The sequence below is a fragment of the Cricetulus griseus genome, chromosome X (assembly GCF_003668045.3).
Source record: "Cricetulus griseus strain 17A/GY chromosome X, alternate assembly CriGri-PICRH-1.0, whole genome shotgun sequence".
NCBI lineage: Eukaryota > Metazoa > Chordata > Mammalia > Rodentia > Cricetidae > Cricetulus > Cricetulus griseus.
The window spans coordinates 94,760,784-94,774,977 of record NC_048604.1 but is presented as its reverse complement, the minus strand read 5'-3'; the positions used below and the strand labels follow the sequence as shown (position 1 = coordinate 94,774,977).

The 14,194-nt window shown below is 38.8% G+C and overlaps 1 protein-coding gene across 1 annotated transcript in view; it reads right to left on the bottom strand.

Annotated features, from left to right (window-relative positions):
- Sh3kbp1 (SH3 domain containing kinase binding protein 1) overlaps window positions 1–14,194 on the bottom strand; it is a 339,181-nt gene that overhangs the window by 137,804 nt on the left and 187,183 nt on the right. The window contains exon 6 of the mRNA XM_027432702.2: window positions 1,997–2,202. Coding sequence (XP_027288503.1) covers window positions 1,997–2,202 — 206 coding nt within the window. The remainder of the gene's footprint in view (window positions 1–1,996; window positions 2,203–14,194) is intronic.

Here is a 14,194-nt window from a genome sequence, read left to right as displayed (position 1 = left end):
TTTGACTGCTAAACTCTGACTCAATGAATATGGTAGAGAGAAAAGAGTTAGATTTCTGACACCAACATCAGATTTCTCCACATGTACAGATGTGCACGTACACACACACACACACACACACACACACACACACACACATACACACACACACACACAGAGAGAGAGAGAGAGAGAGAGAGAGAGAGAGAGAGAGAAAAGTTTTATATTTGACACTGATATCACTATTAATAACTCAATATGTTATTGCACCTAAAACAAATATTATTTGTTTGTCTTCCAGTGTGTCACTTATTTATTTATTTTTTTGGCAAGCATATAACTTTACTACTTACTAAAGATGAAATCAAATTTGCATGCACAGTTGAGCACTCACTGAAACACCTTGGATTCATCACATATTTGAGTAAAACAAATATTATTAATAGCAATAATAAGTCATGCATATATACGTCATGCCAACTTGATTGATTCAGTGGTCATATTCTTTTCAAATACTTGAATAAAATGGAGAAAAACTCCACCCATCATTCGTTGTCAAGATGGGTGCTCACTTTTTTGTGGTGACTTCATGGAATCTGAATGTGGCCATGGGAAACAAAAATGTGATTACAAGTTCAGACACTAACAACATAGTTTTCAGATCATAGGCAACATCACATATTCATTACTGAAAAATCAATACTGGTTCAGCAACATTTAAACAAGGGAAGAGTTTATGTGAAGCATGCTCCAGTTTCCCCCTCTGTGCCTTTTCCCTAAGGCACTAAATTTCCAAAATGCCCCCCACCCATTGAAGCTGTTTCTGATGCTTACAGGCACTATGGAAAATTGCTAGGGGTTGGGTGGGTAGTGCAGGTGTTGCAAATGGTGATGCAACCTTTAAAATTTGACCTCACTGACCAAATGAAAACCCCAAGACAATGATAAACCCTGAATTAGAAATGTTGCCAGTACCCTATCCCAAACCTGCTGGCACAAATGTCAAAGCAAAAACTTAACACTAAATCAAATTAACAAATATTTCTTAAGCACAGCGTGAGTGTAGCTATTATAATTTGGAAAATTCCACAGTATTTATCAACTCCCAAGCAAGGATATGATGCTCAGAAGTGTACCACAGTAGACGTCAGCAGTAGCCACAGCGCTATGGCTCTGGGTGGGTTGCCATAGCAACCATGTACTCAGCAGCAACATGCTGTCTGTTTCTCACCAGCCCAGAACCAGAAGCAGAAGAAAACAGCTAGCTTCCTGATGGGAGCAACCCAGGGAATCAGAACACAAGCTGTCTCCATCATTCCTGCACACACACAGGAGACTTCCTTTCTGCAGTCTTCATGAAATTGTCTCTACCTAACTCTTAGGGGAAAAAATCCACACAATTGCTTTTCTCCACTGCATAAACACAATCAACATACTTGAGTACAAAGAATTAGAGAGAGATTTTAGGGCATCTGAAAGTGGTCAGTGTCATATATTTAGCTGGGTTCAGGTATGAGGGGGCTTCTCTGGAAAGGAGATGGAGAAGTGCTGAACCATTTGAAAAGGCATTCTGAGAAACATTTTGTAAAAGAGATATGTATTCCTTAAAGTCCTCCAAAGTTCTGTGTGTTAGACCTGATGCTCAGAGTAGTACCATCAGGAGGTTGTAAAACCTTTGAGAACTAGTGGGAGGTCCTTAGGTCATTGGGCATGTGCTCTTAAAGGAGATTAGAGGATTCCAACCCTATCCCTTCTCTGCTATCCAGCTGACGGGGTAAGCTATTTTGTCCTATCACACACTCAAATTAATTATCTCAAGCTGTATTTTGTTATATTTATTGAAAGCTGACAAACACAGTGCTAAGAAGTAAGCAGGAGGGAAACCATTCCTGCAGAGAAGGGGAACTCAAGGGAGGGGTGGCAAATACAGAGCAAGAAAGACATTAAATCAAAGCCCACAACCTACTTTTGGATATTCCACATTACAATGAAGTCAAACAGAAATTGTCAAACATACCTTTTCTACCGGCAGGAAGTCATTTTCTACTTCGATTGACCTTGGTCTTAGTTTAATTGGCTTGTCTTTGAAAATATCTCCAAACCCCACTCCTTTAACTTTCTTGGGCTGGATGGCTGCAGTTGCTGCTGTCCCATTGGCACCTTCAGACTTGGTACTGCTTGAATCACCCCCATCACTCTCAGAGCCTGTGGTTTCTCTTAGGCCTGTCAACAGTGGGGATGAGAGAAAGAGATCAGAAATCAGCCAGAGGCCACAATAAAGAACTTCACAGCTGGCCAAAAGCCATCTCTCAAAGTGTGACAAAGCTTCTGTATTCAGGGGGCTGAGTATGCTGACTCAGGCTATCTCAGTTTTGTTTGGTCTTCCTACCTCCAGACTTTAATTTTAAGCAGTGAATCAAAATACCTTTTCAGAAACTCTAATTTCATGCTGATCTCATTGTATATATGACATTTTACATGCTTCAGCCAAAGCCTGGTTCTGATCCAAAATTTTTACCCATGGCTTGTGTAATACCAATCCTCCTTCCTGCCTATACCTGGCCTTCCCACTCAGTAAGTACCACAACATACTGTACCTCTAAATTCTCTGATTCATGTCAATTAGCAATTAGCAATGAAGGTAACATTTCCTAAAGGGAAACTGTAAAGCTAAAAGTGATTTAAACAAATTAGCAATTAAACCACACAAAATTATGACTGCCAAAGACTTAAATCTCTTTGGATGGCTTCACAAAGAATAAATGCATGCAGGCATGTTCCTCTAAGAAAGCATTAAACTGAACTTGACATGAAGAGAGTGTTACCTAGCAAGATGATGGTGTTTGTTAAAGATGGAAAGAAAACTGTCTTCCCAGAGGCCAGAATCCTAACCCTAAAACACTGGAGATATGACCAGTGTTTTCCTTTTAACCTTTTTGTGCCATATGTTGGGAGGTTTATCAGAGAGTTATCACAAGACAGTGTCAACATTCACCTCCCCAGAGCTTGATCCCTAGGCTCTGCCCACACTAGATTTCCTAAAAGGAAGACCCTATTTGAATCTGTTAATTTCCGGGCATACATTCTTCCTTTGGTAGTCAGGACATCAGTTATGCCAGCAAAGGAAAGGGTTCAAAGGATATTTTTTGGAATACTAAATTCTGTCACTAAACCAAATATCTCCAAGGTTCTGTATGTGTAGGACAGCTTTTGGCCATTTATTCTGTATCTCCTGACCATAACAATGCCCTTGAAGATAAAGAATGCCTTGAAATTTATTTTGCTTTTGGCCAATTTTACATTAGCTTCTGGGGCTGCCTAATTCTTAGGAATGATGCACCAAGTAATTGTTCACATAGAATATCATACAATGTTGAAGTCATTTAAGTGAGGAAGTCTCAGAGCAAGGAAAAACTGTTAAATGCAAACAGATAAAATATAGAAAGGTCATTACAGATTGCTAACGGCTTTCAGAATCAAAACCTTAGAACAATGGTTTCCTTTGTTGCTGCCATTTTCCATAAAGCAGTATGTCTAAGCCAAAAGGGTGGGGGAGGGGGAAGATAGCTGTTGCATATTTTAGTTAACTAACGCACAGCATTTGTAAGCAGAAATGGAGGACATAATAAGGAGGGTGCCAACTGCACTTCACATAACCAGATTGGTGTGTCCAAACATGGAGAACCCCTGGATTAGCTATCCATTTGTGTATTTATGTGTTGATTGTTTCTGGGAATACCCATGCTGGAGATATAATTTTGGAGTCTAAATATTGTGTCATTTTCCCCTTTAACATGCTCTTATTTTGGATGCTGTATGGATTCTTTGTATGTTATAAGTGGCTTGCATATTATTTTCATGTTTGCAATGAACCATCGAGGGTGAAATAAACAGTGTAAAGAAACCACATCACCTACCATCACATACCACCATCACCCACCACCATCTCCTTCTCCTCCTCCCACCACCACCCCCACTATCCCCTCCATCATCACCACCCCCTCCACCACCACCAGAAGGCAGCAGGGAAAACAGAGTAGAGTGACTCTGTTTTAGTTCTTCAGAAAGACAAATTCAGGCGATTCTTCCATAGTTCGCCATTAGCTACAGCCATAACCTGGTCTCTACTGTCACCCTAATTTCATCAAGTTTCCATTTGTAGGGATTTGCTGTCTTCAGGCTTATATCAATAACCTTATATTAGTACTTGTAAGAAATAATCTATTATACAGGGAATAGTTGCACACAAGCATGGTCTGGGAAGGAAACACACGGCAGATTTTTCTTCCAGAAATTCTGGCAGCTTTATTCTATAATTTTTAAGAATACAAACTATACAGCCAAATATTTGCACTGATGTAATAATGCAAAAATCTAGTTCTTTCCCTTTGGAAGGAAAGAAAGGTGACTTTAATTTCATGTTGGGTACTCCTTTTACCTACTAGTGCCTATCATGGGTATCTTCTTATAAAATGTCCCCATATCATATTCTGAATGCTAGAGGGCACTCTCAGGCAGCTCATCCAACCAAGTGGAATGTAGGTCAGGGCCAGATTATGAAGGGCACATTACTGGTCCATGAAGAGATAGTGTAAAAGGCTATGAGGGTTCGGAAATGACTTTAGTATTTTGCCATTATATACTGGTGTGACATCCAGACATGTGGTCAGGGCATGGCATGGAGATGAACAAGATCAGATCTCCCCACTGAGCACAAGAAGCACACTGCATGCCAAGTCATATGCAGCAGAATTGTGCATCTGTTCAGAGTGGAATAGAAAGAAATGTACCTTCACTTCAACCATGTGAGGACAGTTCTGGTGCTCTTGTCTCAACATCTTTCCTTACATGTATGTGTATAATTCATGGATCTGAGTATATTTGTACCACAGTGGATCTCCTTCACTCCCGATGAAAACAAAACAAAACCTCCTAAACTTTGCTTCTGCCAGTCCCACAGCTGTCCACTGTGGTGCAATTCACCCTGGTTTCATCACCCATCAGTCCTTGATCATTTCTAATTTAACACATTCATATGTAGTGCTTGTGATATAACAGGAACTGTTCTGAGGGCATCATGAAATTAATTCATATATCTCATTTCTTAAACTTTTGGCAGCCTTATTTTATAACACAAAAAGCTGCACATGGGTCCTGCCAAAAGAAGTCTGCCGTGTGGTGATTAGCTAGATGAGCAAAGCAAAACACTGGATCTGGCATGGACTTCCATGCCAAAATCTTCTTTCTTTGAACCACACAAATGACAAATGACCAACTTGGAAAAAGCGGTAACTAGGAGAGGTTGATGTCTCCACCAGAAGCCATCTTTTATTGCTATGACAAAAACTACTGCTTCATTCTCTGCACACATGGTTCATGCATACATGTCATACACATGAGAAAGGCAGAAAGCAAACAAGACAGCACCAGGAATTGGTGGTGAGAATGCTCTTGTAGCACACACCAGGGAAATGGCACTTATTGGAGGCAAATAAGCCCATGTCCTTGGTTCAGAAATTCACACAGACACTTGGCATAAGCACAGGCAGCTCAGCAAAAGCACAGCTGCATCAAAACCCACAGGTGCCCAGATCTTATCTTTATGATTGCCACCTGCTGTTAAGGTCACTCACTGTAATAGCGTCTGTGGCCCTCCGTCTTTCCCGGTGCAGCGCGGTACAGAATTGTCCCTTCAAAGGTAGTCTTTCCTGACAGTGAATGAGAGAAAAGAAGAGGGAGAGAAAAAAAAGGGGACAGAGGGGAGCAAATGATGGCAAAAGAAGGAAGAGGAAGAGTCTTTAACTGAACTTGCCTTCAATGACACCACTGCAAGAGCTTCATGAGCTTCATCAATGCAATTAATTAAAGACCATTAGGCAGAGTTTAAGAATGTTACAGAATGAGCCCAAAGTCCCCATGTAACCACAATGGAAAGAAAAAAACCAGATTTGTGGCTTGCCTCTAAAATGACCCATATGTATGTTATGCCCAATTAAAAGTTGGAAGCCATTTCACATTTTAACTTAAGAACAGGAAAACCTCAATTAATTAGAGAGAATTCAATTCATAGGATTATTCCATTAACTCAACAGGCAAGCACACTCTTCCCTTTGGAGAGTGTGACCAACACATAAAACAGATCGGACCCTTCTGCCTCTGTCTTCTGTCCCCAGAGATCCACATGGTAAAAGCTGATATACAAGCCTCAGTATTCTAAACAAGGTATGGAATCCTCCTCAGAAAATTTGTTGGTCAGGGGGTGTGGTTCAGTAGTAAATTACTTGCTAAGCATCCATAAGGCCCTAGGTTTGATCCCAGCATGGCAACATGAGTAAATAGAAGATTTGTCACTTCCTTAGTACCTTAAAGCAAGACGAGAAATTAACAAACTACAGGGGAAATTTTAGTAGTGAGGTTTAAAACCAATAATGGTACCCAAACCAACATGAAGGGATGTTTTGGTTTAGTACCAAGTATATCAGAGGAACTTTGTTTCTTGAAACATCTTAATTGAGGTTTTGTTGTGTCAATAATGAGCCTACTTAAGCATTGAGGACATAGGACTCACCCAGCTTCAAATATCATATTTTTGATATAATAGCATAGGACTGAACACATAGCTAAAGCCCAAATATCATTGGATCATAAGAGCACAGATACATGTATTGCTCAAATTTAAGTATACACATACTCACCCACCTTTCTAACACACACACACACACACACACACACACACACACACACACACACCACAATACAGAGAATATCATAAGTGTCACAAGATGACAAAAATATTTGAAAAATAATCTCAATTAATAAATGTATTATTAAAAGAAATAAGTTCTGTTCTAGCTCATGAGTTAAATGCTCAAATGGGGACACAGGCTTATACTTTCACAGTAAGTTAAAAGGTGCAAAGCATAAACAGGGAGTGTAACTGGAAGGGCAAAGAGCAACTTCTCTCACACCTTACAAACTCTCCATCATCAGAATAGGAACCCTGATAGGGTCAGTTTCCAGGCCTTGCCACTCCCAATTTATGACACCAATTATAAATGATCAGAGCACTGTATAGATTGTTATTTCCATGTGTTACAGGAATGGTAATATGCCCTGTTTTGGAAATCTGCCATTTGGGTCATATGTGCTGCAGCCAATTAGAGCAAAAAGTTAGGCATTCAAGTCCGTATCCATGTGTGGGCCCAAGTGGTATGCATAAGCAACCTCAGCTGCTCAGGAAGCTGAGGCAGGAGGGTCTCAGATATGACATATTGAGTTTCAGGCCTTGGGATACAAAAGTGACATCATGTCTAAAATAATCACTATCTACGTAAGAACAGTCTAAGGAAGCCAATAGTTTTTGCAAACATGCTTCTTGAGGAGCTCCATGCCGAAAGCAGAGCAAGTTAGCAGCAAGTTTTCATTTGAGCAGATTTTCCTCTACTTAACTTCAAGGATGTCACCATTCATCCTACAGCTGCTGATGTGAGAACAGGCCTTCTACAAATGAATAGCAGCAGTCTTCTCAGTGTCAGCAAAAAGTGGGGATAAGAGAAAAAAGTCAATATTCCAGTGACGTTCCCAAGTACAGCAGAGCTTTCATGTGCTGTGCCACAGGAGCAAGTCTGAAGATCCCAGTGGGAGACAGACCATTGTCCTGACATGTGCACTGTCAGTTAAGCCAATCTGCAAATGTCCCTGCCCACTGCCAGCATGGCAATTAGAGAGGCAGCCTGGGCTAGGGCTGGGTAAGGATGCAAAAGTACTCTTACCTGAGTGAGGAGCCAAAGAGACAGGCAATCAGAAACCTCAGGCATATGAGCAGTGTTTACCTTGATGTGGGGAATATTTTACTATGACCATTAAATATCAGGGGCTTTGTTGTTGTTGTTTGGTTTTTCTAGACAGGGTTTCTCTGTATAGTCTTGGATGTCCTGGAACTGGCTTTGTTGACCAGGCTAGGCTCGAACTCATAGAAATCCATCTGCCTCTGCCACCTGAGTGCTAGGATTAAAGGTGTAAGCCACAATGCCAGCTTAAACATCAGTTCTTGAAGGGAGCAAACATTATAGAATGGAAGAGTTTTAAAATTCAGACACAAAACTATATGTTTATATTAGCATCTCACTTTTCCTAAAATCCCATTTTATCTATTGGTTAATTATTCTTGGCTGCAAATAGAACACAAACACAAACTCAATGACACTAAATAATAAAAATGAAAAATGTCCAATGATACTGCAGAATGGAGTTTTTCAAAATATGTTGGAATCATGGAAGTGGTTTGCCACGCTTTCTTAAAAGTCCTCTTACATTTGTCTTAGCTTGACATGTCACCAAAATGTCACAATCTAAACATTTTAAATAAAAATTTGGGAAAATGGGAGCTTCATTTCAAATGGAAAATTGTAGTTATATACAAAAATACAAGTTTTATCCCTCAGAAGATTATGGGAAATAATTGACCATGTTCCTGTAGCTATAGGATTGGTTTATGAGTCAAGGTCCCGCGTATCTCAGGCTGGCCTTAAACTATCTATGTAGCTGAGGATGACCTTGAATTTATGATGCTCCTGTATTCATTCTCCCCCAACACTTGGATTACAGTGCCATCATACCTACCTTATTCAGTGCTAGGGATCAAATCTAGGGCTTTGTTCGTACTTGGCAGACATTCTAAAACTCAGTTACATCTCCAGCCCAAGGATTTTAAAAATTAATAATTATAGTTTTAAAACAATAATTTGAAATTAAGTAGTATCAAAACTATTAAATGGAAGATTCATACATATTTTAAATATGAGGCAAAATATATACTGAAATTGGATCATACTCACATATCATTTTTTGTCATTAAGTCCAAATAAATCCCAGAGTCAGGACAATGTGTGATTATATATTTGCTGATTAGCTCCATTTCACATTATTTAGTCAATGGGAACAAATGTACAACTATAGATTAAAAGATAATTAGTCAACATCTATGATTGTGGTAAGAATAAACACAACTTTAGTCAGGTTTGAAATTCACCAGATACTGAGTGAGAAGGTGATCTGTTTGTGTAATAGAGGTGATGCCAGAATATGTATAGAAAGTATGTAAGTCATTTTGGTCTCCTAACTCATAAGCCAGGACACAGGTGAAATGGAATTACTATGTGCAAAAGTGTTGTCATCTGACACAAGGCCAAATGACCAGAAAATCCCTGTCCATACCTGATATCTTAAGATTCTGTTTGACTATTGATGCAAACATTTCTATGACCAGTTTTAAAACAATTGAATGTACTAAACACCCTTTGTGTGTGTTTATTAATGTGATATGTGGAAGTGCATTTCAGTCTTTTAAAAAATAAAATAAAAGCTTTTTTGGTACCACTCTGTAAGCCATGTCTGACCATATCTTACTGATAATCAATGACAGCTGAGTTCAAAAGTTAAGACAGTCAGACCTCATGAACCTCCAAGTGGAGCATCTTGTACCACCTAGGAAGATGTGAAACACACACACACACACACACACACACACACACACACACACACACACACAATTTTAATCTACTCACATCCCTAGATCTAAATATCAATTTCTGGAAACAACAAAACAGAGATGAAACCATCACAAGCCAGACAATTAGAAACTAATGGACAAACAAACTTGTCTTCTTTAGCAAACAGACTGCACAGAAGGAGGACCTATGAAGGAGAAAGTGATAGACTCAGAGAAATTTGAAACATGTTAACCCATTGGTGTGTATGCACCTTATCTGGATCCAGATTCACATCAACAAATCCCATGCAAAAGAAGGTTATTAGAGGAAAGTGAACACAGAACAGAGGCTTAATTTCTTAAGTACTCACTGCAACTTCGTATGCATGTGGTAATGGTACTTTAAGATACATATTAAATAATTATGGGTGAAATTATATACTATCTAGGATTTTGTTTAAGATAAAACAGAGCAGGAATGTGAAGGGACATAATGTCAACAAATTAGCCATAGGCTGAGAATTGATAAAATGGGTGGCAGGAACACAGGGATTTTTATTTATATTATTCATGATTTTACCTACATTTGAAATAATCTATAATTAAGGATTTATAAAAATCTTTTTGAGAAAATTCATCTCAAGTGTCACAAGTTCCAAGTATGATAAAAATGTTTTCAAATTTAAATATTCAGAAAGTTTCTGCTATTTCTCAACTATGGACCAACCCAGATGAGTGCTAAAAACTCTGTCCTTTGCATACCCTGAACAGGAGCTATGAATGAAATGCCCTATGTAAGAGTGTATGAAAAGCAACTTTCTAGAAATTTTTACCCGTCATTCAAGATAAAAATGCCTCTTTGGAGTATTAAAGGGCTCATTAAGAATTTATTAAATACCTACCATGAGACAAGTAGTCAATGGCATACTCATTTTTAAGTAAATGCCAATGTTTCCTCTATCAGAGTCATCTATTAATATACAAAATTCATAACTTCAAGTATTACTTGTAAAGTATACAAATAAGAATGTATACATTCAAAAATAAATAACATAAAAAGAATGTACACATTCAAAGTAAGGAGTGTTTGTGCACATGTTTGAAGCAGATATATAAGAATTCACTGCATACAATGCTCTATCTATATTAGGATTCAGATTTTAGCCATAATGACAAAGAAAACTTTCATCATAATGTCTGGTAGCACTTAAAGAATATCTATGTTATCACTGTAATCTCTAAAAATTACCAATACAGCACAAAGATTAGGATTTAACTTAGCCCCAGAGTCATGTAATTAAGCAATCATTGCAGAAAAATGGATTGCCATTTACAAAGATTATTAAGTAGGCTGATCAAAAGACTCTCATTAAGTACATTTTGGGTCATAACAAAAAAGCTATATGTTGTTTGTACACTAACAATATTTTGTATCTCTCAACTATAGGACAAAAGCAAACATGCATTTACTGTAATTATAGGTGATTTAATCACTGGGGGAAGCTGGTGAAGTATACATGTGTCCTCCCCATACAGTTACTGTTTATTTTTACAACTTCCTATGAATCTTACTTATTTCAAAACAAAAAGAGGTGTTTTTTGAAAAATTAAAATATATCTAAACTCCTAATACTATTTTCTGGTGAATAGGATAGGGAGAGAATAAACAGACCATTCTAAAATCAAAGGTCCTATTTGGATAATTCCCATCAATATATATAATCTCTGCACCAATGTGGTCTTGTTAGATATACATTTTAGCATAATTCTATGGTGAAGCAAATCATTATTATAGACAAGTACTGAAAACACTACCACAACACAGAGAGATGCTACTTCTCTCTTTCAGGACATGGTTTCAATTCACAAACCAACAAGGTCATGATTCTCACATCTACTCTTCTATGAAGCCCTTTTTGACCACTACAACCACATCACCATGGGATTAGTATTGTAGTATAGAACATTTGTTTAACTATATAAAGATGTATTGCATTTCTTTACATAAAGATATGTTGCTTTTGTTTATGCTACATTTGTTTAACTATGTAAAGATGTGTTGCTGCTTTACATTGCCTGCCTAAGGCACCTGATTGGTCTAATAAAAAGCTGGATAGCCAATAGCTAGGCAGAGGAGGGATAGGCAGGGCTGGTGGGCAAAGAGAAAGGGGAGACCAGCCAGAGGCCAGCCAACCAAACATGGAGGAAGCAGGATGGACACTATGTAGACAGGGTAAATGAGCCTTGGGGCAGCACATAAATTAATAGAAATGGATTAATTTAAGTTTTTTATAAAAGGCTAGCTAGAAACAAGCCCAAGCTAAGACCAAGCATTCATAATTAATAATAAGTCTCTATGTCATGATTTGGGAGCTGGTTGATGGCCCAAAGAAAATGCCAACTATAGACTGGCCTCTCTGCCTTTGTGCCCCACTCTTCCTTTAATGGCAGCTCCTGGGGAACTTTCCTGAGTTTCTGGGAATATGTGTGTCCCCTTTCTGCAAGGTGAGTTGACTGTGGACAAGGTTCTTATTTGCATCTCATTTGTCTCTGACTCTTCAAGGCATTGACAAACATCTTAGTAACTACAGAAGCTCAACAGAGATTTAATTAATGAAGAATAGAAGGAAATAAAGGAGAAGACAAAAAGGATGGATGTATACAGACAGGCAGTTAGAGATATGGGATCTGTTTATCTTAACTATATAGATAGGGGGATTGCAGCATTGTTTTGTTTTTATCAGAATCATCCATCCTTGTTAGAATTACATGCTTCTCCAGGGACCTCAAATCCTTCAGCAATAAACAGCTGGACTGAACATGGCCACAGAAACTACTAGACTTATCTTGTTCTGAAACAGAAGGCTAGTAATTGAGTTGGTGCTGCAGGTAGGTAAAAGCCAAATGTTTGAGAAGACCATTCCACTCAGTCAAAACCTCCGTTACCAGGAATTCCAGCACTACATATTTTGAGTAGAGTCTGCCACAGTTACCTTTCCATGGTAATAACCTGGGATATATTTCTTTCAATAGTTCCAAAAACTTTTGGATGTATTCCCTGAAACTCTTCATTTCTGAGAATATATAGCTAAGATGGTAGGATGCCAAGAGGTAAAGACTTACCCAGTGAGACTGTCTCCCAAATCTCCATCTCTGCATCAGTAAAGGAATTACAAGGTAATTTTTAAATGCAGACATGATGTTATGGTGGCCTTGGTAGCAAAGAGGAAAACAAATAGCTAAACACTAACTGGTCATGTCCCAAATCTATCTTAACACTGAGAGCTATCATTTACTGAGGACCTTCCTATGTGAGATTTCACTTCCTCATGGAAACAGTTATAATAACCCAATTTTCCCTCCTCCCCTGCAAAAGCACATTTAATCCACAATGGTTCAGAGATACAGTTTTGTTAATGCGGGACCTAGTAATGAGGTATACTATTCTAATGTACAAAAGAAGATTCCAGAGCAGCCAAAACTCTACTGTGGATTGGGGGGAAGGGGCAAAAGAAACTCTCACTGCTCTACTCATTTAGCTGGCCACAGTAGTGGAAAACCACATGGCCCAGTTCACAGGTGAAAGGAGTTCCCAAATACTTCACTTGTTCCAAACATCCCTACCAATCCTTCATATCCTAGACTCAAGCAGAGAATGGAATTTGGAGCAGGAGTATTCTCAAGCTTTGGAAGTGGAAGGAAGGGGTCCTGCTGCAGCCAGCCATTGAGTCAACCAACCAATACAGTTTCTTCTATGTTTGGTAGGCTCTATGACCGAGAGCCATTGGTGAGACACCAAGAAAAAAATGTTACCTAAGTACTTTTCTAGAAATGGCTTCAACTTCCAAATCAAAACTTTGGTTGGATAAAGGGATACCAAGACAAATAGAAGAATATTATCTAAATTAAAATTTTCAAAATGGAAAGTGCAATATTTAAGAATTGTTTTGGTAAGACTGGATTGTCCTCCTCTTGTCAGAAAGGAAAGACAGCAAGTAGCATCACACCACTATGACACAGCTGAGTCTCCTACAACATTCATGCCCATGACCTTGGCTCAACATGGCACAAGATAAACACAGACACACACATGAGAAGTTGGGTTAGTGACTGGGAGAACAAAGCTTCCCGGTCCTGACCTTTTGCTCCATGAGCTGGAAAGGGTAGCAGAGAAGCTGGAGAGAAACCTTCAGGCCCTGGAGAAAAACAGACCTGAAGTTTGTTCTCACCATTCCAAACGGGACCACTTCCTTATCCAAGGTGAGGCCTAGCCTCTTAACTAGCTTGTCATATATTCAATGGAATTGGCATGCATTTATCTTGTACACAGTACCTGCCACTAATAATTTTGTTATTTTCCCCCCAAGTTCATCAGAAGCCACTAGGGAATACTGATCATCTCAGTGGGTTCATTCAAAAGATAATTACAAACTCAATGGAAAATGACATTCTAAAGGTATAAAGAGGTACAGCAACATGTGCTACCCATGAGCCGGTACTACCATGGCTGAGGGCTGGCATTCACTTATCTAGAGATACAGAGAATATATAATTATAGGTCATATCTATACAGTGATAAACTTACTAAATCACAGTGGGCAAAGCACTCTAGTCAACAAAATACCCACAAGTTTTTGCCACAGGCCATTGACATAGAACAATGATACATAAGGGAGGCTAGGACAGAGCCCACTGGTCTCCTGCCTTTTCTGTTCAGTATGATAG